The sequence below is a fragment of the Podarcis filfolensis genome, assembly GCF_964270895.1.
Source record: "Podarcis filfolensis genome assembly, chromosome: 10".
NCBI classification, from domain to species: domain Eukaryota; kingdom Metazoa; phylum Chordata; class Lepidosauria; order Squamata; family Lacertidae; genus Podarcis; species Podarcis filfolensis.
Genome location: NC_139612.1, coordinates 62,236,592 through 62,264,163, shown reverse-complemented (window position 1 = coordinate 62,264,163; position 27,572 = coordinate 62,236,592). Strand labels below are relative to the sequence as shown.

Below are 27,572 nucleotides of genomic sequence, written 5' to 3'. Positions count from 1 at the left end.
GGGACATTATTTCCAGGTTTGCGGAGTTCATAAATCGAATCGTTCTTAAACCGAGGTACCCCTGTATAATGTTTCTACTGTGTGGGAAGGGCAGAGTCGCCTGTGGGATTTTCTGCCTCAGATGCCAAAATAACTTGACAGGCCTTGAGTATTATGTACCTTCATTTATTTGTGGGTGGTTTTTTTTTAGGGGGGTGTGCCATTTAGTGCTGTGTCTCAGGTAGCAATATGTCTCGGGCCAGCACTGACCCCAGTTGTGGAATCATCTCTCTGGGAACACCCATCCTGTTCCTTCGGTGGGGCTATTCTCACGTTACACTGGACCTAGGGACAAAGTGCCCCCTACACATCTCGAGTGCAGCGTTTGTGTGTATCCTGTTTGCACAGCTCAGCTATTGTTTACACAGGTACAACGGATGCACAGCCACTGAACGTTACACGTGAAAGTATAGTATTTGTGTACAGCTCAACCATCTGTGTACACAGATACATCCGTAACGTGCGAACAACTCTACTGTTTGCTTTTAGGTTCCTGGTGAAGACAATCTTATTCTTCCAGGTTTTTCATATTCTAATGCCGCTCTTTTGTACTGTTTATTCACTTTGTTTTTAGTAGGCTAGAAACGCTTTTAAAATAAAAATACCATTAAGGAGATACCCCTGGTGTATCTCTCAAACACCCCAATGGGGAGGTGATAGTCTTTAAAGTGTTATGTTAGGCCAAAGCCTGTTAGGATCCTAGCTTATAAACAGCTACTTGCATAGTTGCCTAGGCAACGGGCCAGAAAAGCTCGGAGTTATTACTTTAATTTTACACAGGGCATGCATGTTTACTTGGAAGTCCCCCCACTCAGGTCCTATTCAGGCGTTTGCTCCTAAGTCTGTGGGTTAAACGTGGGGAGGGGATTTGGGCAAAAGATGCAAGTCCCACCTCACCATCCCTGGGCATGCCAGCCCCATGTTCTAAGCGAGGGTCTCAAACAGGATTTTCAATGCACAGAAACTGCCTTCAGACCTTCGCTTTCAATTTCTAGTCTCCCATCCCCCTCCCCTTAATTTTTAGTTAGGGGGGAAAGCGAATCAGTGGGTCATGATATAGATTTTAGGTAAAAGGTAAAGAACCGCTGGGCGGTTAAGTCCACTCAAAGGTGACTATGGGGCTGCGGCGCTCATGTCGCTTTCAGGCCGAGGGAGTTGGGCGTTTGTTGGTTTATTTGATTGTTTGATTATTTGATTGTTGTTAGCCGCCCTGAGCCCGGCTTCGGCTGGGGAGGGTGGGATATAAATAAAATTTATTATTATTATTATTATTATTATTGTCCACAGACAGCTTTCCGGGTCATGTGGCCAGCATGACTAAACCGCTACTGGGGCAACGGGACACTATTACCAGAAGCCAGAGCGCACGGAAATGCCATTTACCTTCCTGCCGCAGTGGTACCTATTTATCTACTTGCACTAGTATGCTTTTGAACTGCTAGCTTGGCAGGAGCTGGGGCAGAGCAATGGGAGCTCACCCCGTTGCGAGGATTTGAACCACCCACCTTCTGATCGGCAGGCCCAAGAGGCTCAGTGGTTTAGACCGCAGTGCCGTTGCTCTGTCCCCTGCCAACCTAGGAGTTCGAAAGCATGCCAGTGCAAGTAGATAAATAGGTACTGCTGTGGTGGGAAGGTAAACGGTGTTTCCGTATGCTCTGGCACTCGTCCCAGTCCTCTGTGCGCCAGTAGCGGTTTAGTCATGCTGGCCACATGACCTGGAATGCTGTCTGTGGACAAACACGGGCTCCCTCGGCCTGAAAGATGAGCGCCGCAACCCCATAGTCGCCTTTGACTGGACTTAACCATCCAGCGATCCTTTGCCTTTTTTACCTTTAAGGTTTTACCCCCCACCCCCTTTCAATCCCTCTTGCATAATACTAGATGCTGTAGCTACCCAATGAAGGGCAGACAAAATGTAGTGGTTCTATATGCAGCCAACAGTTAAAATGCAAGGAATGTACTCCCGCGAGGGGCAGGGGCGGCCACCAACGTGGACGGCTTCAAAAAGGGGATCAGACAAATTCATGGAGGCTACTAGCCATGCCGGCTATGCTCTCCTGTCTCCACAGTCGGAGGCATAAATGCTTCTGAATTTCATCTGCTGGAAGCCACAGGAGAGGAGATCTCAGATCATGCTTGCAGGTTTGACGCTAGACCTTTGGCCTCACACAGCAGGCGTCTTCTTATGGGGCACCAGCACTGTTGGGGGTGGGGTTTGTGTCCATGCCCCATCCCCACTTTGGGCTCATGTGCTTATGCCTGAATAGGACTTTACTCATTGCATATGAAAATCAGCCTAGTTGGAACTGTCAGATGCGCCAAACACCTCCTAAAAAAATCAGTTGATCACCAAGGTCTAAGTGGATTGTGTATTTTATCCTGTTCAGTTGCTGACTTTCCTATAATACATTATGGGGTTTTTCCTGCATTTTTATTGTATTCTGATCTTTATTTCTATTATCGGATTGTACTGCATTGGTTTGAATAAAGGCCACCGCTAAAACACACCCCTAAAATGCGATCTCTTAAATTATGGCTATCTAAAAGAGCACCATTACAGTGATACCTTGGTTTACAACCATAATCCGTTCCGGAGGTTCGGTTGTAAACCAAAACAGGTTGTAACCCAAGGCATGCTTTCACCAATGGGGCCTCCCAAAAAAAGGGGGGATGTAATAATTAAAAAAATGGGTTGTAATCCAAAAAAATGGACAAACACTTCAGGGTTTGACGTGGTTGTAACCCAAAACGGTTGCAAACCAAGGTACCACTGTATAGGCCGCACTCAGGTTTCATGGAAGCCAGACGTAGGGATAAAGAGTTTACTGGATTTTGATTTTAAATACTTAAGCTTTTTTGCCTCCCCCCTCCCCCCAAAAAATACCTCCTTAAGCGGTACATCTATTTTCTAAATGAAGACAATATTGGAAAGGCTAGTTTAGGCTCATTCTTGATGGCAGCATCCATACATTCATTCACACACACAAACAAACAGTAATAATCTGACATCTGCTGTGCATCTGCAACACAGGAGCTAGACCACGTAGCCTTCAGAGCCAGGATTATCATGGGCGGAGGGGTCACGGATCACAAGAAATGCAGAGAGACGTGGGTGGGGTGAGATGGGGGGGGGGAGGAATGCCAAAAGCATCATTGTCATGTTGTGTTATACCCACTGTATATTCATTGAGCCATAGCATTTGGAGCAGTTTCGCCTCTGTCAGTCCTCTTGGCTAGAGGAAACATGGTGCAACAAAGGTAAAAAGGGGGGAAAATAAAATAAAAATAAAAATAAAAAATAGGGGGGAAAATATGTATATATTAAAAAGAGCATATTGGTTATTAGCATGAAGATTTCAGAGACAGCGTATTACAGCAGTAACGCTACGGTGAGCGAGACAAACATCCAGGATCCCACCGTGGCTCCTTGCTCCTCATAAAAACAGGGGAGTCATTATCGACCCGGTGACCTCCAGAACTTTTGGGTTCCAACTTCCATCAGCCCCAACTGCATGGCTGACAATCAGAGTTGATGGGAGCTTTAATACAAAACATTTGGAGGGCACTAGGTTGGGGAAAACTGCCTGACTGCATCCAGATCTCCTCAGTCTAAAAAATTCCTCCCACCCCCCCAAAAAATAACCCCCACAGAGTTCTTCTTTGGGAGACAAGAGGTTAAAATGTTTAATTAAAAACAAAAATGGATTTAAAAAATAGAGAGAGCCCAGTACTGTATTCCTGAGAGCTTAGAAGTTTTTCAGGGGAAAGGGTTTGGGGCCAGATTCTCTTTCCCACCTAAATCTTTGGAAAGCATGGAAGTTCAGCAATGCCAGAACCAATGTACATTTTTAAACGTGTCCAAGAGGGAGAGGACTTTGCGGCCACATTTTTTCCACATGCTCTGTGGCAGCGGAAATGTGCGCTTGCTGAGGCTCTGACACCAATGGTGGCATAACATGTTCAGTCTCGTTGGGCATTTGGTGCCTTAACCGTTAACCATCCTGGCTTCTGGTAGTTACCAGTTCGTTTTGCTGCAGGAAGCTTCAAGTTCTACAACTGTGCTACACCACTATATATTACTTAATTGTCCAGCAGAACAACTGGCGTAGCTTGTTTTGCTTGCAAAGTCGAGGGGCTGATTAACAAACGCAATCATTTGCCTTTTGCAGTATCGAATGAGTTGTGTGTGCAAATGAATCAGCATGGGCCAGACATCACAGACAATACTTCCATAGTGTCTGTGTTTGAACATCACAAATAAACCAGAGTTTATCATGATGCAAATGAGCCTATGCGAGCCTTCCATGTTCCCCCTTCTCATCTGGTATGGCTCATAAGGAGACTGGAAACTTTTGCTTCTGTTTCATCATCATCATCATCATTATTATTATTATCATTGTTATGCAACCCAAACTGTGGATATAGTCTTAATTTGGAGTAACTGAAGCTGGCCAGCTTCACAAACTATGGCGTGAATTTGGTTTGTCTCTGACAAACCATAGTTAAGCTAACCATAGATGGTTGAGTTCGGGTAACACAGCAAGCCACCGTTAATCAAAACGGAAATGAAATCTTCTAAATTTATCATACCCGTGCTGGGGAGAAGGCGAGTAGAAGTCTGATGATTTGGCAATCTCATTCCATCACGATAAACCATGGCTTATTGTGATATCAAAATGTGCAGTCATAATCTAAAGTGCAATACTTTTCGCGGCAGTCAGTTCATTCATTCAGCTGCAAGTCATTCATTTTTTTAATAATGTACGTAGAGGTCTGAACCTCCCTTAATATGTTTGCTTATTTATTTCACAGCATGCATTCTTAAAACCCCAACATGCAGCACGGCTAGGAATGTAACCAGATGCATTGTATGTCTTGGAGGCATTCACCATTTTGAGTATATCTCCAGAATAAATCTTATTTTATGCCTACTTTTAAAAAAACAACTTAGCTCAACTGCAGGAACAGTTGGAAGGGATGATGGGAAATGCAGGCAAGGCATGCCTGTTAGAATTCCTGCTCCATGATTGCAGTCATGGGATTGTTGTCTATCACAGGACGGTATATGTTTTGACTCCACAGAGTGGGAAGTGACGGAGACAGAATGTTTGTGTTATTGGGTTCCGTGAAGTGGGACTATTGTCCTTTGTTCTTTTTCTTTTTGCTGTCTGAAAGAGGGAGCCATGTTGCAGTGCTCCGTGTGTGTTTATATGTAAATAAAGTAGATTAGCCAAAATGCTGAGTTTCTGAGGTCTGTCACACAAGCTGTGAAGACTCTGTGAATCCCTAAGTGTGCCAGTGTCTGTTGGCATCGGTCGCTGTGATGTTCAGGCAGAAGAAAGCTTATGAAGCTCCCGAATGAAAGAGGGAGGGAACATGCCAGTTGGGCATGTGTCTCTGCCAGGGTCCTACTCAAGAGTAGGATGAAATGTGGGTTTGTTCCACTGCCTTATGGTTGAGCAGTGTTCTCATCTGGCTGGCTATTCTTGACATGACTGAGCCGTCTTTTCAGCTGCAAAGAACTGCTCCCAATCCCACCAAGAAAAATGGAGGGTAGGGCCTTGGTACTTCACAACAGCTGTTCTCCACCATGGCCCCCCTCCCAACTTTCACCGTGGCACTACATGGATGTTTAAAAATGGCAGAAGTAAACTGCTAAGGTCTTAAACAGTCGTCACAAGTAAATGAATGGTGCTAGTGGCACATCCCCAGGCTTCTGACAGAGTAAACATGACTTTCTGAAATCCTACTGAGTTTGTTCTCAATACCCTACACTGAGATCGTTGGTCTTCAACTGGAGAGCTGGGACTCACTGCAAGGTCATACCACAATTGAGTCAGAACAGTAGAAGTGCTACCATAAATATATTGAAAGATGAAGAAATGGGTCCTCAAATGTATGTTTGGACCAAAGGTGAGTCCCAGGTTGAAGGTTATTGAGCTAAACTACATGTTTTGCAGAAGGGCACGGATGCCTCCCCATAAGAGAATTCCTGTCGAGACATGACAGAGGCCCACTATCTACACTTTCTTCATCATCTTCATCATCACCATTATTTTATTTATGATTTTCAGTTTTATACATTTCAATAATTTTACAATCATTTCAGCATTCAAAACTTGACTTCCTTCCCCCTCTTTCTGTGCCTCCTTAACTTTATTTTTAATATTTTCTGCATATCCAAATTAACATAATTTACTCATTTATTCATCTACTTTAAAAATATCCTCTTGTAAAACTGCAGGTTATTACAATAATCCTGCCAGCGGTGTTCTTATCCATTTACAGTTTATTTGTAAATATTCAACAAACCATTTCCTTTCTTTTATAAAAAGTTTGTTGTCTTGATTCCCGCTCCCCCAGTAAGTTTTGCCATTTCTGCATATTTCATAAGTTTTTGTATCCATTCTTCTTTTGCTGGGACTTCTTCTTTTCATTTTTGGGCAAGTAACATTCTTGCCACTGTAGTCACATACTTGAATAAATTTATATACAGTTTGGGTTGTTCTGTCCCTTAATTCCCCAAAGGACGGCTTCTGGGTTTTGTTTTGTTTTTACAAACGTTATTTTAAACATCTTTTTCAATTCATTATATATCATTTCCCATCATTTCCTATCTACACTTTCCTGAAACAGTCGAAGATATTTTTGTTCCAACAGGCTTTTTCCAGCTATATAAATGGGTATTTATCATGAGTGTCCACTTGTTAGGGTTTTAGTCTTGTTTTAAATATATCTGTTTTGTATTTTTAACTGTTTCTAATTCTTTTACGTGTAAATCACTTTGTGTGATTAATAAATCAATTGTAGCAATAATAATAATAATAATAATAATAATAATAATAATAATAATAATAATAATAGTATCATCAGTGGCTAAGGTTAAAGCTTTAGAAAACTAGCAAAATGATGTAATCCTGTGGACATGTCCCTGTCTTGACGCAAATGGCAGCCAATGAAATGGGGATGGGGACATAGGTCATCATACATTTCCTCCTAACTATATGTTGCTGGAAAAATGGGGTCAGCAATGTTGCCATCTCTCCCTCTCTGCATTCCTCTCCCACCGTATCCAATTATTCTAGAGCTACCCTCAGTAATAAAAACAGAGCAGATTTTGGCACCTTTTGTTTTATCACTGAAACATAGGTGAAAACATTTTACAAAGCACAAGAAGAAATACTTTGTTTCAAAACAAACCCACTCAAAACCAAAATCCATAGTTTGCGGGGGGGGGGGGGTACGTTTATTAGAGCGAATATCACAAAATAGTGAGCAAAGGCTGTGGTTGGTTTTTTTTAAAAAAAGTTTTTCAAAGTGTTCATCGATCTGGATGTTAAGCAAAGCAGGAGATAGATATGAGGGAGGGAAGGAGAGGGAGAGAGAGAGAGAGAGAGAGAGAGAGGGAGGGAGAGAGAGAAAGAAAGAAAGAAAGAAAGAAAGAAAGAAAGAAAGAAAGAAAGAAAGAAGCAAGCTTGGTGTTAAAACCCCCACCTGCATTATACAGTGGACACTCGGGTTGCGAACGTGATCCGTGTGGGAGGCACGTTCGCAACCGTTGTGATTCGGCGCTTCTGCGCACGCGCAAAGCGTGATTTAGCGCTTCTGCACACGCGCCGAAACCCGGAAGTAACCCGTTCCGGTACTTCCGGGTTTGGCGTGGTGCACAACCCTAAATCACGCAACCCAAAGCGTCTGTAACCTGAGGTATGACTGTACATGTAAAGCAGTAGTTCTGCATGTAAACTGTCGTGAGTTTCTAAGGGTGCTGAGAGCTGTTAGGCAACCCCTGCTCCTGTTTCAGAGCTACAATTCCCATAATAGTTTAACGACCAATGCCGCTTCCCAGTGAACTGTAGCTCTGAGAGGGGAGCAGGGATCTCCGAACAAATCTCAGCACCCTTAACACACTAACACTTCCCGCGACTCTTTGCAGGAAGCCAGGATGGCTTAAAGTGGCATTATACTGTTTCGCTGCTTCTCATACTGCCGCTGTACTCACTTCTACGGCGTAGTGAAGAGCAGAGATGGAGGGGTGCAGCGAGAGGTTTTCCAGAGGTTTGATGTGAGGCTTCTCCCAGCCGGAAGCCAGCGACCATTCGATGAAGAGCATGTTGTCGGTGAAGACAGTCCCAAACACCAGGCCTTTCGGGTCTGGCTTCTCTTTGAAAGTTGCAGACGGGGTGATGATTAGATCAGCAGCCTGGGCAGACGAAAACAACAGCAACACATGTAAAGATATATTGATGGTGTCCTGCTGAAACACATCCCGAGACTAGATTTCAAAGATGGCACCGCAAGAAGCAAAGTGCGTTATGGTTTGGGGGCTTGCCCACACGGCCTGTTTATTTAGCAGTTAGACAGGTCTGCTTGTACAAAAATTCTTCTTTCGCGATCACTCACAGCAATTTAAAACAGGAGTTCACAGCCACTCGCCACAGGAAGCCATCCAGCAATGCTGGCGGATTCTGCGAGGGCATGTGGACCCTGTCCATTGGCCAAGGATATTAAGTGCTGACACTGGTCCTTTCAACCAGTGTTGGTGCTGACCTTTAAAGCCCTAAATGGCCTCGGTCCTATACAGTGGTACCTCGGGTTAAGAACTTAATTCATTCCAGAGGTCCGTTCTTAACCTAAAACTGTACTTAACCTGAAACACCACTTTAGCTAATGGGGCCTCCCGCTGCCACCACACTGCCGAAGCACGATTTCTGTTCTCATCCTGAAGCAAAGTTCTTAACCCAAGGTACTATTTCTGGGTTAGTGGAGTCTGTAACCTGAAGCATCTGTAACCTGAAGCGTCTGTAAACCGAGGTACCACTGTATACCTGAAGAAGCATCTCCACCCTCATCGTTCAGCCCAGACACTGAGATCCAGCGCCCAGGGCCTTCTGGCGGTTCCCTCACTGCAAGAAGTGAGGTTACAGGGAACCAGACAGAGGGCCTTCTCGGTAGTGGCGCCCACCCTGTGGAACGCCGTCCCTTCAGATGTGAAGGAAATAAGTAGCTATCTTCTCTTTAAAAGACATCTGAAGGCAGCCCTGTTTAGGGAAGTTTTTAATATTTAATGCTGTATTGTTTTTAACACTCGATTGGGAGCCGCCCAGAGTGGCTGGGGAAACTCAGCCAGATTATTATTATTACCAGGAATTTTGATTTTTGGAAAACAAGAAAATGCCACTGCAATCACATGGCACACGCTGCCCTAAGTAAGCACAGGACTGCAAGCTGAAAAACAGAATTAAGATTCATCCTGCACCAAGACACGTGCACCAAAGAAACCACAAGAGAATAGGGTGAAAAACCGCAGGTTCATTTCCTCGATGCAAAACATCTGCGTTGAGGAAACGTTGAGGAAACGTTAACGCTGACTTGTCAAAATGTAAAATTGGCTCCGGAGTCTTCTATGTAGGCAGGCAGGGAAAGCACTGCATGAAATGCTGTCCTTACAGAACCAGCAGTGGCTGCGAAAGGACAAAAGCGGCTGCATGATTGTGCTGGCATTCAGAGCCACCATGTGGGGAGCCTGGTCTTCGTGGGGAGCCTCAGCAGGTGGCAACTTGGGAGGCTCAGAAAACAAACACAATGGGACAATAAGTACATATGCAACAGCTATTTTAGTTTGTCGGTGCCTGTATCTAATCTGCGAGGGGGGGGGCGGACTGGGGAAAGGCGACAGCTCAGCGGTAGAGAATCTGCCCTGCATGCAGAGGGTTCCAGGTTCAATCCCCAGCGTTTCTAGATTTGGTGGGGAGAAGCAGTTGTCTTAAATTGTGGAGATCTACTACATGGGTGGTGCTGTGGTCTAAACCACAGAGCCTAGGGCTTGCCAATCAGAAGGTTGGCAGTTCGAATCCCTGCGACGGGGTGAGCTCCCGTTGCTCGGTCCCTGCTCCTGCCAACCTAGCAGTTCAAAAGCACGTCAAAGTGCAAGTAGATAAATAGGTACCGCTCTGGCGGGAAGGTAAACGGCGTTTCCATGCGCTGTGCTGGTTCGCCAGAAGCAGCTTAGTCATGCTGGCCACATCACCTGGAAGCTGTCTGCGGACAAATGCCGGCTCCCTCAGCCAGTAAAGCGAGATGAGCGCTGCAACCCCAGAGTCGTCCGCGACTGGACTTAACTGTCAGGGGTCCCTTTACCTTTACCTTTTACTTAAAAACATGGGGTGGTAGTCAGCGCTAGGCATATTGACTTACCTTGTGCTCTCTAAGCACAGGACTGCACTTTCCAGGTCTGTGCCCGAGTGCTATCATCATCATCATCATCATTATTTACACTAGTGGACAAAATTGTGGAAACCTTTTGGAAAAAGTGTGTTTCTGAGCTTTGATGGCTCATGACACCACTTTTTTTGTAATACTGTAAAATTATATATCAATCAAAACATAATTTAATGAAGAATGTAATGCAACAAAATTTGTTCAATTATCTGCATTCTATCAAAAGTTATAGCCAAATAACCAGAAAAAAGGAAGCACAACTTGCTTAGGTTGATATGCAGTAGCTTTCCTTCATTTGAATGTAGCCAATGAGCATGTGTGTTTAGAGAGCCAATCAGGTGTTATGAGCCATCAAACCTCAGAAATACACTTTTCCCAAAAGGTTTCCACAATTTTGGCCGCTAGTGTATTACCCGATCCTTACTGCTGAATTGGAGCAAACAGCAATTCAGATTTTCTACAGGATGCTCCGATTCAGTGATGAAGAGTTGGTTTCCATGGGGAAAGTGTGGGGTGGAGGAAGAGAAAAAGTGCTCAGACATAGACCTGGGAAGCCCAGATCTGTGCCTAGAAATGTAGAAGAAGGGGAAGAATGGATGAGCCTTCAGACCCATTGAAAATAATGGACATGACCAACTTGGGCCAATTAATTTCAGTGGGAGGTGTTCAGTGCACTTTTTCTGCCCCTGTGCTCTCTCTTAGATCTACTCTGAGGGCTGTTTCCCTGGGGGCAGTTTTAGGAGGGCACTGGGTAAGTACAGGGACAGGGGCAAGGAGTTCCATTGCACAAATGGAAATCCTTGTGCAAACTAAACAAGTGCACTGGATACTGCCTTCTGGGGTTTACATATCCTCAGTGAGTCAAATTTCTGTGCCCAGCATAAAATTCTGCGGGTTGCATTCCACCAATGTTTACTCAGAATATTCCTACACTGAAACCAATGCAAATGGGTAACTGAGACGTGTTAATTTTAGTGGGCCTACTTTTGAGAAAAAGCTAAGCTGAATGTAGCCCCACGTGTACACATTACTATCCCAGCAGCCCGCATGCGCTAAGAAAGAAAGAAAGAAAGAAAGAAAGAAAGAAAGAAAGAAAGAAAATGGCATGCGCAGAAAACGTTTGCCTGATGTTAGTCATTTGGTAACATGAGCAGGCGCAGCAAAACTGAAGTACATTGTACCCTGAAGGGAAGCCCCTTGAGGGTGACCACAAACACCTGTGGAGGCTTATAATTTGTGGTTTTCCACTTAATCTGGAACTGTAACAGTTTTCTTATACGGTACCGTCGGAAGCCGCTGCCACAATTCAGGCTATTTTCCTCTGACTGCCAGAGGAAAGAGAAGAAAGCATTGGAGGCTGGTCCATTAGGGCAAATGGAGAACAACCCCAACCCCCGCCTTCCTCCCCGCCTCAATTTGCCTACAGTGGTACCTCAGGTTAAGAACTTAATTCGTTCCGGAGGTCCGTTCTTAACCTGAAACTGTTCTTAACCTGAGGTACCACTTTAGCTAATGGGGCCTCCTGCTGCCGCCGCGCCATTTCTGTTCCCATCCTGAAGCAAAGTTCTTAACTGAGGTACTATTTCTGGGTTAGTGGAGTCTGTAACCTGAAGCGCCTGTAACCTGAAGCGTCTGTAACCCGAGGTACCACTGTATTTACAACCAGTCTAGGGGGTAACACTCACTACCTGGCTGTTAACCAGGAGGCTGGTGGTTCGAGCCCAGCCAGGGAAGGCTGTGGGCGGGATTTCTGCATTGCAGAGGGTTGTATGATTCTTCCTCCTTAGCTTCAATATTGCCTTAGCATAACTCTGCCTGGAGGAGGAGAAGGAGGAAAACTAGAATTAGTTGCTCCTGCCTTGTCACTGGCTGTGGATCTACCCAACTGCTGATCTCCTCTGCCCTTTGGCCCTCTAGTCCCAATAGGAAGGGACCACCCAGGGAAGAAGAGTGTTAATTTGTGGAAGCAAACAGTTGACCGGGACAGAAAACGGACAAAAGATGGAAACAAGAAGAAATTCCGACAAAAGAAGAATGGCAGACGAAATTAATGGACTATGCAGAATTGGACAAAATGACAGGAAGGATTCGGAACCTGCGGGACCAGAGATTTACAGAAGATTGGAAGAAGTATATGAAGTATTTGAAGAGCAACTGTAACCAACAAATTACGCTAGTAGGACTACAAGAAGTTTTGTAAGGAGAAATATACGAAGCGTTACAAAGTAGAAAAAGAATAGAGATAAAGGGCCACCTCTGCTCAGGGAAGGCCCCATGCTGGAATCTCCATATGAACCTACCCGGCCCCTGAGATCATCCTCTGTGGCCCTTCTTTGTGTGCCTCCTCTCCATGGGAGGTCTGGAGAGTGACAACACAAGAACAGGCCTTTTCTGAAGTGGCTCCCTGTTTGTAGAATGCCCTCCCCAGGGAGACTCGCCTGGTGCCTTCATTATACATCTTTAGGAGTCCGGCGAAAACATTCCTGTTTAACCAGGCCTTTGGCTGATTGACAGTCAATGCCCTTTTAAATGTGTTGTGGAAGGATAGATTACTGGGTTGTTTCTGTTTCTTTTTTTTTTGTTTTGTTTTTATTATGTATTTTGTGTTTTTTTACATTGTACTTTTATGTTGTGAACCACCCAGAGATCTACAGGTATAGGGCAGTACAGTGGTACCTCAGGTTACAGACGCTTCAGGTTACAGACTCCGCTAACCCAGAAATAGTACCTTGGGTTAAGAACTTTGCTTCAGGATGAGAACAGAAATTGCGCGGCGGCAGCGGGAGGCCCCATTAGCTAAAGTGGTACCTCAGGTCAAGAACAGTTTCAGGTTAAGAACGGACCTCCAGAATGAATTAAGTTCTCAACCCGAGGTACCACTGTACACAAGTTTAATAAATCATCATCTTCATCATCATCATCACATGCACCTATCAAGGCCTGCACAGAGACTACAAAGCAGAACAGAGGGATGCTCTCTCCTTTTGCATGTTGCCTAGCGAAGGAAGCATTCCTCAGCAAGCAGGCAGAGCTAGATGGAAAACACAACAAGCCTTGGATGCAATAATTGCCAGGTTCCCACAAGGAATAACAGGGGGTTGCAAAATTCAGGTTGCATGCAGCGCAATGGTCCATTTTGCTGCATATCATCCCTCAGTGTTCTGAGCGCACTCCGCCCAAGGAGGATAAATGGATGGTAGTTTAATTCTTTATTGTTTAAGCATGCAGTTACAGTACAGTGGTACCTCAGGTTAAGTACTTAATTTGTTCCGGAGGTCCATTCTTAACCTGAAACTGTTCTTAACCTGAAGCACCACTTTAGCTAATGGGGCCTCCTGCTGCCACCGCACCGCCAGAGCACGATTTCTGTTCTCATCCTGAAGCAAAGTTCTTAACCCAAGGTAGTATTTCTGGGTTAGCAGAGTCTGTAACCTGAAGTGTATGTAACCTGAAGCGCATGTAACCTGAGGTACCACTGTAGTTCCTAAGGTGCCCACACACAGCTTCTGGTGTCCCCTCCCCGAGTCACCATATTTCAAAAAGTGAAAGTCCAGACAGTTGTTAAACTTTTTTGTGAAATCTTAAAAAAAAAAAAAGCTTTAGCTATTTTTTAATGAAAATCTACACTACCTACATGGGCGGCTATATATCTGGATTTTCACAGACATCTAAGCGATTTCCATCCAGACACTGATTACAAGGGATGAATAGAGCTATGTCTGGGAAAATCTGGATGTATGGCAACCGCCGCCCGCCCCCCCCCCCCCCCGTCCCCAGGCTTGTGCTCTGAGCTGGACTGCTGGAGCAGCAGAGCAACCACTTCTCCACCCAAATTTAAATACTCCTGCATGCAAGCAACCTGCAGTTTCTCCTACATGGAAGTTGCCACCGTTCCTCAGGGTTGATAAAAATCAATGATTTTTTTTTAAATCGGATTTTTATTATTATTATTATTTAAATCAGATTTTTAAAATAAAATGCTTTTGGAGGGGAAATCTTTCTAAAGATAGTTTTCTATTTAAGTAACAGTAAAGGCTATTCATCAAGAAATAAGAATTGGTTTTAAGTTTTTCATGTGTCCTAAAACTCAGTCCAAGGTGTATTTGGTTTTTTTAAAATCGTTTAACCACATCAGTTAACAAGCATGGATACATATGCTATAATGTTACCATTACAGTTAAATAAATTGTTTTAATTGTTATTCAGGGAATGATTATTTTTCTCCTTCCAACCAAGTACAGCAGAACAGTTGTCCAAATATAAACAGTTAACTTATTAAACTTCACAATAATTTCATAATTATCTGTAATAGAATAAGCAGATCAGTAATTTTTGATATAACTGTAAAAAGTACTCTGAAAATTTATTATTCCAAAAATGAAACCTTCATCTGGTTGTAAATATTAAGATTATACCAGGAAGAATGAGTCTTTCGGGGGGGAGGGGGGAGATAGATTTAAATCAAGGTTTCCTGACTAGTGATTTAAATTGTGATTTAAATCGATTTGATTTAAATCAAATCCACCCTGCCGTTCCTGCTTCTTCAAGCCCCTCCTGATCCCTCCTCCACTTGTGACGCATCCTGCACCTCCTGTCTCCGACTGCTCCATCTCTTCCCTTTCGTCCATTCTTGGCTCCTGCTTCCCGGGTGGCACAAAACCCCATAGATCGCTGTGTCCCCTCAATCAGCCTCTGCCCCCTTCCTGCCTCTGCTGCACACTCGTCACAGACCTGCCAGTCCCGGACAATCAGGACGCGTTCCCCCCAAATGACCGTGCGCCTTAAGCAAAAAAAATTTTTTTCAGGAAGCAAGCAATCGTTGTTCTGTGTTTTTAACCGCAGATATTTTTCAGAGCTTAGTAGGGCATTGGTGAGTGGCGGAATGTTTGAGGAAGAGCAACAGTCATTCCCGGACTTGGCTCTAAGCTGTGAGGAATCTTTATGCTACCACATCGCTTGGAACGACAAGCTCTCGAAGGCAGACGCTGCACAATGAGCCAAAACACGTCTGTAGCCGGAGTCTGCGCTCCGACCAAGTTAAGTAACAGAACCATAAGGCATGGCAGTGCTTACTGCTAAGACTTTAGTGTGACCTGGCTTTTTCTTCTTTTTTTAAGGGCTTGTTCCTGCAGGGCCATCTGCTCCATCTATTGGCCTGCTTATCTCTCCCTCCCCCTCCCCCCACCCTCCAGCTCCCTTTCATTCGGGCAGATGGAAGACAGAGAGATGGGCCTTTTGAGGAACGGTTGAAGGAGTCGGATACGTTGAGCATGAAGAAGATAGGACTGAGATATCTCCAAATATATAAGGAGTCTGAAGATGGAGCAAGCTTGTTTTCTGCTGCTCTAGAAGGTAGGAACTGAAATATTAGATTCCAATTACAGTGGTACCTCAGGTTAAGAACTTAATTCGTTCCGGAGGTCCGTTCTTAACCTGAAACTGTTCTTAACCTGAGGTAGCACTTTAGCTAATGGGGCCTCCTGCTGCCGCCACGCGATTTCTGTTCTCATCTTGAAGCAAAGTTCTTAACCCGAGGTACTATTTCTGGGTTAGTGGAGTCTGTAACCTGAAGTGTCTGTAACCTGAGGTACCACTGTACAAGGAAGGAGATTCCATCTCGATAGAATCATGGAATTGCAGAGTTGAACAGGAATAAAACTTAGGAAGAACTTTCTGGTGGTAAGAGCTGTTCAAAAGCAGAAGGGACGACCTTAGAAGGTGGTTCACTCTCCTTCATTGGGTTATCTGTCAGGGATTTTTTAGCCGTGGTTCCTGCATTGCAGGGGGTTGGACTAGATTACGCTTGAGATGACCATCCCAACTCTACAATTCTATGATTGTCCAGCAAAGAAACAGGGATTCTGGCTCCTGTAGAGCAGGGATGGTCAACTCCCAAGAGACTGCGATCTACTCACAGAATTAAAAACTGACAGTGATCTACCGCCTTTTGGGGGGTTCAGGTCAAAGTTGTTGAGCTTGTTTTAGGAAGGAGGAAAGCCTAGTTTTTTGTGAGTTAAAGGCAAAGTCTTCCATTCTGCAGATCGTGGAGGGTGGGCCAAGGGGGCGGGGCAGGATTTTAATTTAACAATGGAAAGGGACCCAGCGATAGACCGCGATCTACCAAAACCTCCTGGGGATCTAACAGCAGATCACGATCAACCTGTTGGACACCCCTGCTGTACAGCATTTCAGCATGTCAATGCTGAACTTCACGGACTCAGGAGGCATAAATGAAACGATCTATACTCCACCTAAACACAGACTTTAATGCAAAGAAATGCAGTCTTCCTCCATACACAACACTCCTTTAAATGGTTCCAGAGTAACCCTCCACATATGGGGGTTTTTTGGGGGGGGTGGGAGATGCAGAGGGAAATCACTAACCCTCAGTTATTATGGTTTGGATCTTTGGAGCCAAGCTACAATAGATGAATAAAACAAAGAGCATGAGACTCTTAACCTCAGGGTTGTGGTTTGAGCTCCACGCTGGTCAAAAGACACCTGCATTGCAGGAGGTTGGACGAGATGACCCTCATGGTCCCTTCCAACGTTATAATTCTATGATTGTAGCACAGACGCAATACCACAGGGATGGGGAACTTTGGGTCCAGAGGCCAGATGTGGCCCTCCAGGTCTCTGTCTGGCCCTTAGACCTTCACTGGCACTGCGTGGCACTCAACTGCTTTTGCCTGGGATATGTCCTGGATTTCTGATAATGCCTCTTCCATATTTAGATGGGGGACAGAAATGGGTGTGTGATTGTGTGTAGACACTAGCCCGCTGCAAAAAGGTAACATTTGCATCTGTTGCTCCACCTACTTTTGCCTTGGACCCCACCCACGTTTGGTCCCCAGAAGGCTATGCAGCCCCTGTCTCTCTACCCCCAACAATACTGATTAAGAGTCCTCTGTGTTACTTTATTCTGGCTCTATTTTTCCATTTCATGTTTGTTCCTGGACAAATCTAATAGGAAACAGACCACACACAGACACGCAACAATCATGTGCACCGCAGCGACCTTGGATCCATATCAATTCCGATTCCAAGAAAACGTAAGCAGTTTCAGCAGAAAGCCCATCAAGACAACAGGAAGGGAGATTACTGTGGAAAAAAACAAACTGCCTGTTCATATCTCTTGTGTGTCTGCGAAAACCAGCTCATTCATGGTTTTTAGAGCGAGCTTTCGTAAGAACATATTAACTTGTGCCAGGGTAATTTTCCTTTCCCACCCAAGGTACTCTGAAAAGCACACAGCCTTCTTCACAGTAGTATTCCTGCCATAAAGATACTCCCAATTATGGCAGGATTTATTCCTTTCTTACACATTTAGACAATTTGATAGACACACTGGCTCCCCAAGCCTCTTTACAACAAAATTATATTCGATGCCTTCAGAGAAACAATTTAAAATCTGAAACAGAGTCACCAAAGCTTTTTAAAAATCCACAGTAAGCAAGAGCGTAGATAAAATCTGCAAGGTTTAGATAAGGTTCACTGCAAATATTACAAAGCAGATGCTAACATGAGCTACATTCAGACTGTACTCAAAGACTGTCCACTTTCAGACATTTGATGAAGGCTGGTTGTTGTTTTCTTAAATTCAGCTAGTTTTTGAATTTGGGATGCTGGGTGCTACCAAACTAAAGTTTATTATGGGATGGGGTGCTCCTCGCGCATGTGAGATTTTTGTAGCATCCGCACTATGTCATTATCATGAGAATAACAGTCTGCATTTCCTCCCCATTTAATTTAGATTAACCCTTTCACCAGGGCAGGGGGTGGAGGAAATAAGCAAAAAAGCAAAACTGAAAAAGCCCCGGTACTAACAACTTGCTTGCGATATCTCAATAACTGATTTGCAAGTAAAGTCACCATCTGGGAGCTCCTTCTCTATTTTGTACTTAAAATTAAATTGAGGTTTGAGGAAGATGGCGGACTTGATGCCTCTTGTCGACGGTCTGTTGTCAGAGATAATTATGTGGTGCTTAATGATAGCCAGGCCATAAATCCTGGCTATCACATTCTCTCTTGGAAAACAGAGAGAACAGGGGTTTAACCTCTGATGCCCAGAAAAGGCTGCTTTTCACGCTGGAAGACCAATAAGTTTCAAGGGACCCAACTGGGAGATGAGTGACATAGAGTGGAGGGAACCAAAATCATGCCCAAACACCACAGAATAGTCCTGAGGGTCAGTCCTTAGGGCATAAGGTCAGCAAAACCTCCCTTTTTAAAATTATTTTTCAGGCTGTTATTAATTACGACTGAGATGACCCATCTGTCGATTGAAATTTACACCTGGAATGTGAGCTGGCTGCCAGCTTAAGATGAAGCGATCATTAAAAGGCTGAAAGCAAAACAAAATTTGCAAAAGGAAATCAAAAATTAAAACCATACACATCATGGCCTGGAAGGATACAAAGACACAGCTCAACTCCAAAGGGATAATAAATTGCAGTGGGGGCTGTTCAGGACTCCTGTTTAAGGTTCCACATCCCCTTCCAGGATACTCCATTATAGTGGTACATTGGTTCTCAAACTTAATCTGTTCCAAAAGTCCGCTCCAAAACCAAAGCGTTCCAAAACCAAGGCACACTTTCCCATAGAAAGTAATGCAAAATGGATTAATCCATTCCAGACTTTTAAAACCAACCCCTAAAACAGCAATTTAACATGACTTTTACTATCTAACAAGACCACTGATTCATAAAATGAAGGCAATAAACAATGTACTGTAGTCACACAATCAATCAATCAATCAGTAGCTGAACTGGGTTCCACACAGTCACACAAAAAAGAGAGCCACAAAAATGCAAGACAAATAGCAAAAACAGACAGACCTCAGTGTAACACTCAAAACGGAAGTGTGGAACTCAAAACGGAAGTGTGGCACTCAAATTGGAAGAGTAACACTCAAAACGGAGCACATTTCAACTTCCAAAAAAAGTTCGCAAACCGGAACACTTCTGGGTTTGCAGTGTTTGGGTTCTAAGCTGTTTGAGTACCAAGGCCTTTGAGAACAAAGGTACCATTGTATACCCGCTTCCAAGTTTTCACTTACAACTATCTGTCAGGATTCTGAGGAAGGAACTGAAGCTGTTTGCTTCACCCCTAAAAATCTCTGAAGTTTAATTGCTCCAGGAGATGCAGCCTTCTCGTCACCCACACCAAGACTGAAGTGTTCACACACATCCACAGCGCTACAGGCTGACTCCATCAGCGTGCATCTTAAGGACAATGGTTTGTGCAGGGCAGAGAACTGCCACAGGCACTCCTGCTTTAGCAAACGGCATACCTTGAAAGATTCGATCGCATGCTTTGTGGCTGCCTCCATACATCCAGTGGCGCAGTCATTTTGACAACCCTGCAAGAAACAAAAAGGCAACATGGTTTTGAAGGATTTAAGCATATGTTCTAGGGACTCAAAAATGGGGAAAGGAAGTCAATTACCGCTTCGGGCAAGACTACCTGAGGGCTACAGTTTTTGCAGCTTGCCAGCATACAAGACATCTTGTTCTGTGCCTTGGACTCTTTCTGGCTCACAAGAGGATTGGCTAAATCCTACTTTGTGCCCAGCGCTAGGGACCCTGAGACCCCAAGGAACAACAGCACAATTGTTTCAAAATTAAAACCTGGACTTGGCAGCAGCCTGCAATTCTATCTGTTCAATCAATCATCCAAACATTTATTTATTTATTGACATTTTTTAATGACCCCGCCCCAGCCCTTTCTCTAGGGTGAAAAATCAAAACCAAATGCTAGTTGCGTTCCAAAGAGCAGCCTTGCACTCCTGGCAGCAGCCTAGAACAGCAACTTGCAACTGGGGACAGGAAAGACATTTGACTCAGCTCCCATTTAAAGGAGAACTGACCTATTCCACACTTTCCAAAACAATCTGCAGATTTAAAACACAGCGCTTGCCTCTGAAATTCACACTTGTGCAATTTTGCAATGCAGTTCTGCAGGGAAGTAGCGTACACATAAACTAGGGTAAAGTGTGCAAAAGAACACATATATTAATGGGGAGGAGACTGAACTGGACAGAAATGGCAAAGCTGACAGCGAAATTAAGAGATCCAAACGATGAAGAATCGAGGCCTTCCGTGGAGTATTTTTAAAAAAATATTACAGTCAAATGAAATCACGGGCAGGATTTGAGATCAAAGCAGGAGAAGAAGGACGATAAAGCGTGTTCTCCATAATAGAGAGCACATGTTGCGGGGGGGGGGCAAAAAGGCCACCCCACTGTTGTTGGGCAAATTGGCCACATGCAGTGATTGGGCAAGGAGTGTTGCTGGGGAGAATGTTATGTTGCTAAAGTGTGGGAGGGGTCAGAGGTCTTAAATACAGGGCTCGCAGCCTGGGGCCTTCTCTTGGGCTGCGTGCAACGGATCACCCGCCCACCCTCCCTGAAAAGGGGGGGTTCGTTGTCCTCTGACCTTGCTATGCCTGTCATGGGGTCGTCTGCCTTGGGGCAGGGGCCTGGTAGGAATTTTGTCCATTTGGCTGATTGGCGGTTGCCATTTGGTTTTTGCCTACTGCGTAGCAAATCATCACAACTTGTAAGGTTGGCAGTTAGGCATTGGTTAAAATTGGTTGGTGAAGGGGTAAGTGCCTACCCCTCCAATGGTGGTGCGGAAAGGGAATTCCGTTAAAGGAATCCAGGGGCTTGCCATTCTTTTCGTCCTTGTCCCTGGCATCGGACTTGGGCCGTGCAAGCCACCAGGAGCATGAGGGTGAGAAGTGAGGGACTGAGGCCCAGCTTCATTTTCTCCCCAAAAATTGTTTCCCTCACTGGCTTCCGCTGGAATCCAGAAGTCAGTTCTGTCCCTGGGCAAGGACAGATAGTCGGAACCAATGCCTAAGCAACCACTCACGTGTGTGTATTTAAATAAAGTTGTGGCCAAATTCATGCCAAAAACCTTAAACAAAAATTGATGTGTGAAGTGTGAGTTATTGGGGTGGCCTGGTGGACCTCGACGCGCAACATAATTGCAATAGAAAAAACTTTGTGCAATAGATAAAGATACAATGTCATAGAAAATGTTTTGAGTAAATGGGGAAATGGGGGTGGGAAGTCAATTCATGAAATAATGTAACTATTTGATTCAAAGATTGTTGTGAAAACATTTGAAAAAACTGATAAAAAAATTATACGGCAAAAAATTAAAGGAATGAATCACAAACAGATGTGTAAATCTGGAGAACAGAAGGTTAAGACTGGGGAAATGAGAAACCAAGAGAAAACAAAATGGACGCGGGTGGCGCTGTGGTCTAAACCACAGAGCCTAGGGCTTGCCGATCAGAAGGTCAGCGGTTCGAATCCCTGTGACGGGGTGAGCTCCTGTTGCTCAGTCCCTGCTCCTGCCCACCTAGCAGTTCGAAAGCACGTCAAAGTGCAAGTAGATAAATAGGAACCGCTCCAGCGGGAAGGTAAACAGCGTTTCCGTGCACTGCTCTGGTTTGCCAGAAGCAGCTTAGTCATGCTGGCCACATGACCCGGAAGCTGTACGCTGGCTCCCTCGGCCAATAAAGCGAGATGAGCGCCGCAACCCCAGAGTCGGTCACGACTGGACCTAATGGTCAGGGGTCCCTTTACCTTTCACCTAGAAGAAAACCAGTGACTTAGCAATTCTCTCTTTCTTTTCCTAAGGATGGATTGAATGTAACTCTGTTAACAGAACCGGCCTAGTCTCTGCATGTGTTTCTAAAATCCTGTGTGCGTTTACTAGCACTAACAGAATTGTCACGATTTGCATATTGCCTTTCAGGTCAACTCGAGGTCAGGATGATTCAGAGGTGAGCAACTCAGCAACCGGAGTCTCCTGAAGGATTCAGCAGTCCATCAATCTTCCTTAGATATTCTATGCCTTTCCTGGGTGACAACCAACCTTTCAAATGCAGCAGGAGATTAGGCAGCTTGGCAAAATGCCTGCAAGCGGAGTCCTCTGCAATGCAACAGATAATACAGCTCTTACCCCTCTCTTTAAGCCCCAAAGGAAAGGGCAGTCAGCATCAGGGTGTGCCTGGCAATCTCACCCACCCCACTCCCTGTTTGTGCAGAAAGCAAAAAAGAAAAAGCTTCACCTGGGAGTCTTAAATATGGTCGGTGCGCTGTGTAGGGCTTAGTGGCTCACTAAAGCTGCCAGGGCTTGTTTCAGCCTAAGTTTCTGGGGAAAGACCTTTGCGTGTCGAGGACCCCCAAGACACCCCTGAATAAAAACACGTTCACACATCATTTTTGTTTTGGTTTTTGGCATAATTTTGGCCACAATTACAGTAAGTGAGTGGTTGCTTAGGCATTGGTTAGCAACTATCTGTTCCCACTTCGAGGTAGGAACAGAACTGACAACCACACCTGCGCGAAGTCAGTAAGGGTAAGCAATTTTGGGGAGAGAAAAAGTTGGGTGCCAGGCTCACACCTCTCCCCAAATGCTCCCTGGGGCTCTTGCATGGCCCTAGCCCTTTGTCAGGGATACGGACAAAAGCATGGCAAGCCCCTGAATTCCTTTAACGGAATACCCTTGCAGCAGCAGCATTGAAGGGGCCAGCACAGCCAACCTCATCCCCTCCACCAACCAAAAAATTAACCAATGCCTAACTGCAACTTACAAGTTGTGACGATTTGCTGCGCAGTAGGCAAAACCCAAATGGCACCAGCCAATCAGCCAAATGGTAAAATTCCTACCAGGCCCCTGCTCCAATGACAGGCATAGCAAGGTCAGCGCAAACAAACCCTAAATAAAGGGAGGGTGGGCGGGTAATCCGATGTGCGCAGCGAAAAGAAGAAGCTCAACGCTGCACACAGGGACCTATATAGCACCCCCATCCATCAAATAAAATTGCAACAATCAATTTTCTCCAGCAACATTGGAGGTGTCCAATCAAATCCGTGGCCATCCAAACTAACCCGCCCAGCAACAGGGAATGTCATGGTTGCTCCCACCGCAACACGTGCTCTCCATGAAGGAGTACCCGCTTTGCCAGACAGCATGGCAGAATGTGCCCCATTGTGTAGGTGTCAGCTGGACACTGGTCTTCCAAAGCTCATCTGCAATGGTGCGAGTGATCGCCTTCAGAACAATAGGAAGAGTCCAGTCTGACCATCCTGCTACATCAACCACAACGTTCTTATTAACTAAGACAAAGGATGTTTGCAAAGGGCTCAGTTGCGGGACCTACATTGGCTCCCAGTACGTTTCTGAGCACAATTCAGAGTGTTGGTGCTGACCTTTAAAGCCCTAAACAGCCTCAGCCCAGTATACCTGAAGGAGCGTCTCCATCCCCATCGTTCACTGAGGTCCAGCTCCGAGGGCCTTCTGGCAGTTCCCTCACTACTAGAAGTGAGGTTACAGGGAACCAGGCAGAGGGCCTTCTCGGTAGTAGCGCCCACCCTGTGGAACGCCCTCCCATCAGATGTCAAAGAAACAAACAACTGTCTGACTTTTAGAAGACATCTGAAGGCAGCCCTGTTTAGGGAAGTTTTTAGCGTTTGATCTTTTATCGTGTTTTAATATTCTGTTGGAAGCTGCACAGAGTGGCTGGGGAAACCCAACCAGACGGACGAGGTATAAATAAATTCCTTATTCTTTTTCTTCTTCTTCGCAACGGAGAACTTTCCAACTTCCATCGCTTCTAAAGCTAGAAGGCTCAGACTATGGGCAGTTCCTCTGCCTATGAACCTAGATCACCACTGCTAGCTAGAATACACAAAACTGGTGTAGACCAGAGCTTGCCAAACCTCCTGGGCCAATGAGCCGCCCGGCAAACCAGAGAAATTGTTATGGGCACCATACACATGGACTGCAACCAAGCACACACTACAATATACATATTCTATTGGCTACAACAGAATGCCATGAAGCCTAATTGCAGCAGGGAGAGTAGCAGAAAAGAACATCCTATCAGAACCAGGGAAAGTCCCCGAGAGTGCATGTGAGCCTATGGGTGCCATGTTGGAGACTCCTCCTATAGGTAGACAAACAATATGATTGGGTATAAGGCACCACCTCCTGGCAGTGGAGCAATAAAACTGCTAGCACATTTGCAAAGCTAAGCAGGGTCTGGTATGGTTTCAGATTGGATGGGAGACTGCATGTTGAGATTCCTGCATTGCAGGGGTCAGCAAACGTTTTCAGCAGGGGGCTGGTCCACTGTCCCTCAGACCTTGTGGGGGGCTGGACGATATTTTTTTTTGGGGGGTGAACGAATTCCTATGCCCCACAAATAACCCAGAGATGCATTTTAAATAAAAGGGCACATTCTACTCATGTAAAAACAGGCTGATTCCTGGACCGTCCATGGGCTGGATTTAGAAGGCGATTGGGCCGGATCTGGCCCCCTGGGCCTTAGCTTGCCTACCCATGGACTAGAGGACCCTGGGGGTCTATGATTCATATGTCTGCAGTAGCAAAATGGGAGGGAGCCCCTAGGTCAATGGCCACAGCCAAGCTATTTCCTCTCCCCACAAGTCAAGCAGCCCACAGGCAACCCAGAGGTACATCACCTGTGCAAACAAATGCTAATTGCATGGATGGCACATTTAATTAAAATGCAAAATAAAAGGAAGTAGAACTTCCATCACAATGCTTTTGAAATGTTGCCTTCAAATCTGGACATTTTCAAAGCAGCATTCGTGCTGCCATTTGCAATACAACATCCTTTTAAAAATTACTACAAACAGCAAGCTGTCGCAGAGCCATTTAAATATATATATTTTTTAAAATAGAATTAATAGTGTTACTTCAGCCAGGAAGCGATGAAGAAGATTACTTGCAAAGCAATAACGGTACCCACTGGGGAGTTTGCGCTTTTTTCTTTCCTTAAAGAAATAAATAATCCGCTGCTATTTCATCAAGCAGAGAAAGTGATGTCGCTGAACGGCTGAGTCACTCAACTCTATTTTTAACACCAGCTGAAAAGGCTTGCAACTCCTCGTGACCTTTCTGAAAAAGGATCTGAAGAAGCCCAGGACTACATCCAGGTTACTGCAAAGCTAGACCCAGATGAATATCCTCTCCCCAATTCCATTTGACATAGAATGGGTGCAAAAAGAAATATTCCAGGGGGGAAAATCCCAAACTGTGCAGTAAACTGATGGTGTTTGCTGTGAGGTGCTGATTCAAGAGGTCCATTTCCCCCTCACCTCAGCCCAGGGCTTGACGCTTGGGTGGAAAATGTCACTTTGGATTGAACGCCTACCTCACAGGGTTGGCGTGTGGATGAAATGAGGAGGGAGGAAACTGGGTATGCCACCTTGAATAAACACAGCAAAGGTGCTTTGAAGTTGAGAGAAAAGGTGAGGAGGATAGACTTTTATGTCTTGGGGAAAGTAGATAGATATAAAAGCTTGTCTCCCTTTCTCATAATATCAGAATCTGAGGACATTCAAAGAAGCAGAATGTTGGAAGATCCAGGAAGATAAAAGAAAATCCTTCCTCATGCAGAGCAGTTACACTACGGAACTCCCTCCCACAGGAGACAAAGATTGGCCAAAAACCTAGATGGCTTTGAAAGAGGATTAGACAAATTCACAGAGGAGAGAAAACTATGGATGGCTATTAGATGCTGGAAACCTAGTGGAGCAGCAGTAAAACTGCGAGCACCTTTGCAAAGCTAAGCAGGGGCCAGTATGGTTTCAAATCGGATGGGGGACCGCGTGTTGAGATTGCAGGGACTTGGGCTAGATGACCCCTGGGGTCCCTGCAATTCTACGTTTCTATGAAAAACCACCTCACAATTTCTTCCATCTCTTCCTACCTCAGCCCATTTAATTAACAACGTCAAGAATGGATTACAGAATTATGCAAGCCCTAAATCTTTGCAAGCAGTCTCAGCAGTTATTCAGCACAGCAATTAAGCTAAGCAGATGAGGCCAGCCAAGAAAGTGTTGCCTTAGAGGAAATTAATATTGTTGTGAGGGGTTGTTTTTTTTAGGGGCGGGCGGGTGGGTGGGGTTTAGGCTGTAAGGTGCCTGAGTCCCTTTAAATCCATTGGACCCAGCAAGGGTTAAAATCGAAAGGGGGATTCCATTGTCGAATTTGACAGGCAAGGGTCTAAGCATGGCCATTGGTCTGACAAAGGAAGCTGCTCTGTGCTGGAGGCGAAATGGCTAGTCCCACTCTCTCACCTGGCTGGCACTAAGGAAGACAAAAGCCAGAGAGATGGGTGGGTGAGCTAGGCTAGAGGCCGGCAGAAGGCAGAGAGGGAGAGCCATGCTTGATTTCTGCTAGAATCCAAGGCTGTGGCTATGGGAAGAAGCCAGACCTTCTGGGGTGTTAATGCTGTCAGTCCCTCCAGCGTAGGCTCAGGTTTTATAAATGTGCAAATAAACCATATATCCTAAAGACACACAACAATCTCCGCTGCCCCCCTCATTCTGAGGAACCCAAACCCTGCGCAAGAGCCTGGAATCCCTGGAATCTCTCACCGCTCGGAGATTGGGGTGGCATGCAACAATATGTACGTTGCTTGTTATCTGCAAGTTGGGAGGAGGTGTGCAATTAGTGCAAGAATTTGTTCATTTTATCTAAAATTTAATTTTGGGGGGATGGAATCGAAGGCAGTATACAAGGGAATTTAAAAATGCAAATGAGTTATGAAAACCAAGCCAACAGTTATGGATAAAACAATTTAACCAGTTAAAAAATACCATACTCTTAAAATGCCTGGGCAAATACAGCAAATCCAATACTGAAAAGGATGTGGTGTCAGCACCAAGCCAAAATGGCAGATAGACGTTCTGTTTTGGCGACTGCAACCTTGGTTTAAGGAGCCATTTGCCACTAACTTATAATATCTGAGTTTCTAACACTGGACTCCGCAGGGGACCTCGCACAGCAGCTTTATGGCGGAGGTTAAAAAGCCACAAACCAGTGGCTCAGAATTCCTGTGGTCCTGGAAATCAGATAATCACAAATCCCAGGCCACTGCCTGCTATAAAGCAGTATCCAGAGCGGCCAGCCTGCCCTGAGTCCTTGCTGGTTTTTGGAGGACCCAGGAGCTTAGGTCAGGGATGTTGCCTTGCATGCACAGAGGGACAGATGCAAAGCAGTTGCTGTTTTTATTTGGAATTCCAGCACCGTGTGGTGAAGACAGTGTCTCCTGCTGAATATCTCCTGCTGAAATATACCTCTTAACACTTGGGTCATGGGGCCTGTTTTCCGAAAACCTGTGTATTGGTTGTCCTCCTTTGGCATCAGCATCACTTGCTTTGGAACTGCTGGGGCAAGTCGGTGGCGGCAGCGGCAGAGAGAACGAAGTGGCCAAACGAGACATTTCCACTCTTCTGAACCTGAGAACAGAGCCTCTAAGTG

The 27,572-nt window shown here is 45.1% G+C and overlaps 1 protein-coding gene and 1 long non-coding RNA gene across 5 annotated transcripts in view; one reads left to right on the top strand and one right to left on the bottom strand.

Moving 5' to 3' along the window:
• Positions 1-27,572, bottom strand: part of BCAT1 (branched chain amino acid transaminase 1) — a 70,385-nt gene that overhangs the window by 31,727 nt on the left and 11,086 nt on the right. For 2 of the 3 annotated variants that reach the window (XR_014538757.1, XM_083572911.1), the window contains exons 2-4: positions 19,553-19,621; positions 8,042-8,242; positions 3,216-3,272 (exon numbers count right to left, since the gene is read on the bottom strand). Coding sequence is in view for 2 of the 3 variants with exons in the window: in XM_083572911.1 (XP_083429037.1) it covers positions 3,216-3,272; positions 8,042-8,242; positions 19,553-19,621 (327 nt within the window). In the remaining variant the exon portion in view is untranslated. The remainder of the gene's footprint in view (positions 1-3,215; positions 3,273-8,041; positions 8,243-19,552; positions 19,622-27,572) is intronic. The other variant, XM_083572912.1, reaches the window with a different exon arrangement.
• On the top strand, positions 14,723-22,495 carry LOC310743197. 2 transcript variants are annotated; one of them, XR_014538876.1, is made up of 2 exons: positions 14,723-15,612; positions 22,029-22,495. It is a non-coding gene; the product is annotated as an uncharacterized lncRNA (long non-coding RNA). The 2 variants fall into 2 exon arrangements; XR_014538877.1 differs by lacking the exon at positions 14,723-15,612 and adding an exon at positions 16,900-17,312.